Source organism: Bidens hawaiensis, unplaced genomic scaffold, assembly GCF_021521415.1.
Source record: "Bidens hawaiensis isolate Kalapana, Puna unplaced genomic scaffold, B.hawaiensis_p1.1 tig00016564_1, whole genome shotgun sequence".
Taxonomy (NCBI): domain Eukaryota; kingdom Viridiplantae; phylum Streptophyta; class Magnoliopsida; order Asterales; family Asteraceae; genus Bidens; species Bidens hawaiensis.
In genome coordinates this window covers 110584-113827 of record NW_027492519.1, presented here as the reverse complement: position 1 = coordinate 113827, position 3244 = coordinate 110584, and the positions used below count along the sequence as shown (strand labels likewise).

General features: G+C 41.3%; 1 protein-coding gene across 1 annotated transcript; it reads left to right on the top strand.

Annotated features, from left to right (window-relative positions):
• Positions 1-274: 274 nt before the first annotated feature.
• On the top strand, positions 275-3006 carry LOC143551737 (putative polyol transporter 4). The gene is made up of 2 exons (XM_077042110.1): positions 275-513; positions 1433-3006. Exons 1-2 carry the CDS (start codon positions 288-290, stop codon positions 2830-2832), a joined length of 1626 nt encoding a protein of 541 aa, XP_076898225.1. The 5' UTR covers positions 275-287; the 3' UTR covers positions 2833-3006.
• The last annotated feature ends 238 nt before the right edge of the window (positions 3007-3244 follow it).

The following is a 3244-nucleotide window of genomic DNA, read 5'->3' as shown; positions in this document are numbered from 1 at the left end:
CTCTTGATACATGAAGTCTCACCCGTCTTTATTCTCCCCCAATCCCCTCTAAACAAGTACTCTTTTTATTACAATTAAAGGGCCCCACTTGCTGATAAACTTGAAACAAAATCCATATTCAACATCTCGATTTCTTCCCACCCCCCCCCCCCCCCCCCCCTTCAGATCTGATCCAATGAGATGAATTAAACCCAATTCGTTTCTGGGTTTTACTCATCAAACTTCCAATCGAAAACCAACCAATCAATTTAGTTTTACCTTACAAATCCTAGTTGTACGTTAACGGTATGGGCGTCCAAGAAAATGGGAGTGGGGATCTGGGTATGTCCGGTGTTCCTCTCGGATCCAAAAACAAATACAGGAGAATGGATTCTGAGTTGAATGATTACGATGATGATGATTTGGAGGTTGCACCGTACAAGCAGACACAGCAGGAGAGGAGTTCAAGTACGAGGAAATACGTTTTTGCTTGTGCTGTGTTTGCATCTCTCAACAATGTTCTCCTAGGATACGGTACCTGATCCTTGATTCCGTTCTTTCTCTCTAATTAGTTTGTAACCGACAGCGAATGTACAACTGTTTTAGCCTATGTTGCAACCGTTTTTCTGGGCTGGATTTAACGTTGACTTTCGTTATCCCTAAATCTAAATTTGTCTTTTTTTTTTTTGAAATTTCTAAATAAGTTAAGATTTTAAATCTGGAATATGATCTTGATCCGAACGATAATGATTCATGCGGTCGTAGTGTTTTTGACGTCAGCAGTTTTATTGCATTGGTGTTTTTAAGTTACAGGACATAAATGCCTAATTATGCCTAATTTTGGGGAACGTTAAATGCGTTGGGAATCTTGTTAGGTACAACTATTTGTGCATGCGTACACCACTACGGTTTTCTATCCATTTTGTCCTAATTGCTGCTAATGTGCAAACGAGCGGCTCCGGATCTGATTGGTAAAAAGCTCGATATGAGCCGAGCCTTATTTTGAGCCAATGAGCCCGAGTTCCAAATAAAGTCCGCTTAGTTATCGAGTTCGAGTATATTTTTAAGTTTTAACTCTTTTGGACTTCTATCTATTAATTTTACACTGCACAACCGAGCGTTGGCTCGTTTAAGGTACCGCACACGAGCTCGCTTAGGCTCATTTAAGGTTTTATTTTAAATATATAAATAATAGAAATTTATATAAATTAATTAAAAAATATTAAACGAGTTGAACCCACCGAGCTTGAGCATTAGAAAAAGAGCTCGAAATGAGCGGAAATTTAGCTCTCGTAAGTCGGAATAAGCTACCCCTAATTGCTGCATACTTAATTACTTACACTAACTTTTATTAGTGTACGTTAGGAGGTTTGACTATAACTGTTTATTACACGTTACATGTATGTAATTATGTTTTTAGGCGTTTTAAATAAAAGATTTATTCCAATTTCAGATGTGGGTGTTATGAGTGGAGCAATCATATTCATTCAAGAGGATCTAAAGATCAGCGAGTTTCAAGAAGAGATACTCGTGGGAATCTTGAGTGTGATCTCACTACTGGGCAGTCTAGGAGGCGGTCGGGCCTCGGATGCCCTCGGTCGGAAATGGACAATGGGGATAGCTGCAATTGTGTTTCAAGTTGGTGCACTTATAATGACATTAGCCCCCAACTTCCAAATTCTGATGGTGGGCCGTCTTCTAGCCGGAGTTGGGATCGGGTTTGGTGTCATGATCGCCCCGGTTTATATAGCCGAGATTTCACCCACGATTTCCCGGGGCTCGTTCACTTCCTTCCCGGAAATATTCATAAATTTCGGGATCCTGTTGGGCTATGTCTCGAACTATGCCTTTTCGGGCCTCCCCGCACACATAAACTGGCGGATAATGCTCGCGGTTGGAATCCTTCCGTCGGTTTTTATAGCATTTGCGTTATGCATAATCCCAGAGTCTCCTAGATGGCTGGTGATGCAAAATCGAGTCGATGAAGCGAGATCCGTGTTGCTGAAAACGATCGATGTTGAAGCCGAGGTTGAGGAGAGACTATCAGAAATCCTGAAAGCCGCCGGAATTGGAACTGGAATTGAAAACAAAGGCGGAGAGAATCAAGAAGAAAAAGCTGTTTGGAGGGAATTACTGAGTCCATCCCCTTCGCTAAGACGAATGCTAATCACCGGATTCGGAATCCAGTGTTTCCAACAGATAACCGGAATCGATGCGACTGTATACTACAGCCCAGAGATTCTCCAGACCGCGGGAATTGAAGAAAAGTCAAGACTCTTGGCAGCAACTGTGGCGGTCGGGGTGGCGAAAACCGTGTTTATTTTAGTCGCGATCGTACTAATCGACAAAGTCGGGAGAAAACCGTTACTATACGTGAGCACAATCGGGATGACGGCTTGCTTATGCGGGTTAGCAATCAGTCTTTCGGTTTTCAAAGCAACAACCCTCGGGGTGGCGTTGGCGATACTGTCTATATGTGCAAATGTAGCCTTTTTTTCAATTGGGATCGGGCCTGTTTGTTGGGTTATCACATCCGAAATATTTCCTTTACGCCTTCGGGCTCAAGCTTCGGCGCTAGGGGCGGTCGGGAACCGGGTATGCAGTGGAGTAGTGGCAATGTCATTTTTATCGGTTTCTCGTGCTATTTCAATGGCGGGGACGTTTTCCATTTTCACGGTGATATCTGCGATGTCGGTTGTTTTTGTCTATAAATTGGTACCCGAGACGAAAGGGAAATCGTTGGAGCAGATCGAGTTGATGTTCCAAAAGGATCGGGACTGGAACGAAGAGGAAGTTGAGATGTCAGATACTCAGCAGTTGGTGCAGCAGAAAAACGAGTCGTTTGCGATTTGAGAAACTATACTAATATTGTTGATTTTAGAAAGTTTTATGTAGTGATGAATTATAATACACTATATGCATATAGAGATGTACATTGGTGGTCATTTTTATTCGTGTTCGTATTGTTGTCATAATAAGACTTGTGAAAGAGATTACATCTATGTAGAAGAAATGATTTTGTTTTGAGATGTTCTATTAACTAGTATTAAGACCCGTTAGTTGCATGAAGAGCGTAAAACTTTGAAAGAACGTAAAGCTTTGATAAAGGAGGCGTTGATAATTTAAGGAAATTTATATAATAAAAATCAAAGATTGATGCGGTTGATAGCATTCGAAATTCTGAAACCCATGCGATGTGGCGAGGCGACAAAATTTAGAACTTCATATAAAATTCACAACGAAATGTTGATAAAAATCAGTATGT

Coding starts and splice junctions, on each gene's coding strand:
- LOC143551737 (XM_077042110.1), top strand. CDS start 288: ATGGGCGTCCAAGAAAATGGGAGTGGGGATCTGGGTATGTCCGGTGTT. Junction 514..1,432: donor CAATGTTCTCCTAGGATACG/GTACCTGATCCT, acceptor TTCCAATTTCAG/ATGTGGGTGTTATGAGTGGA.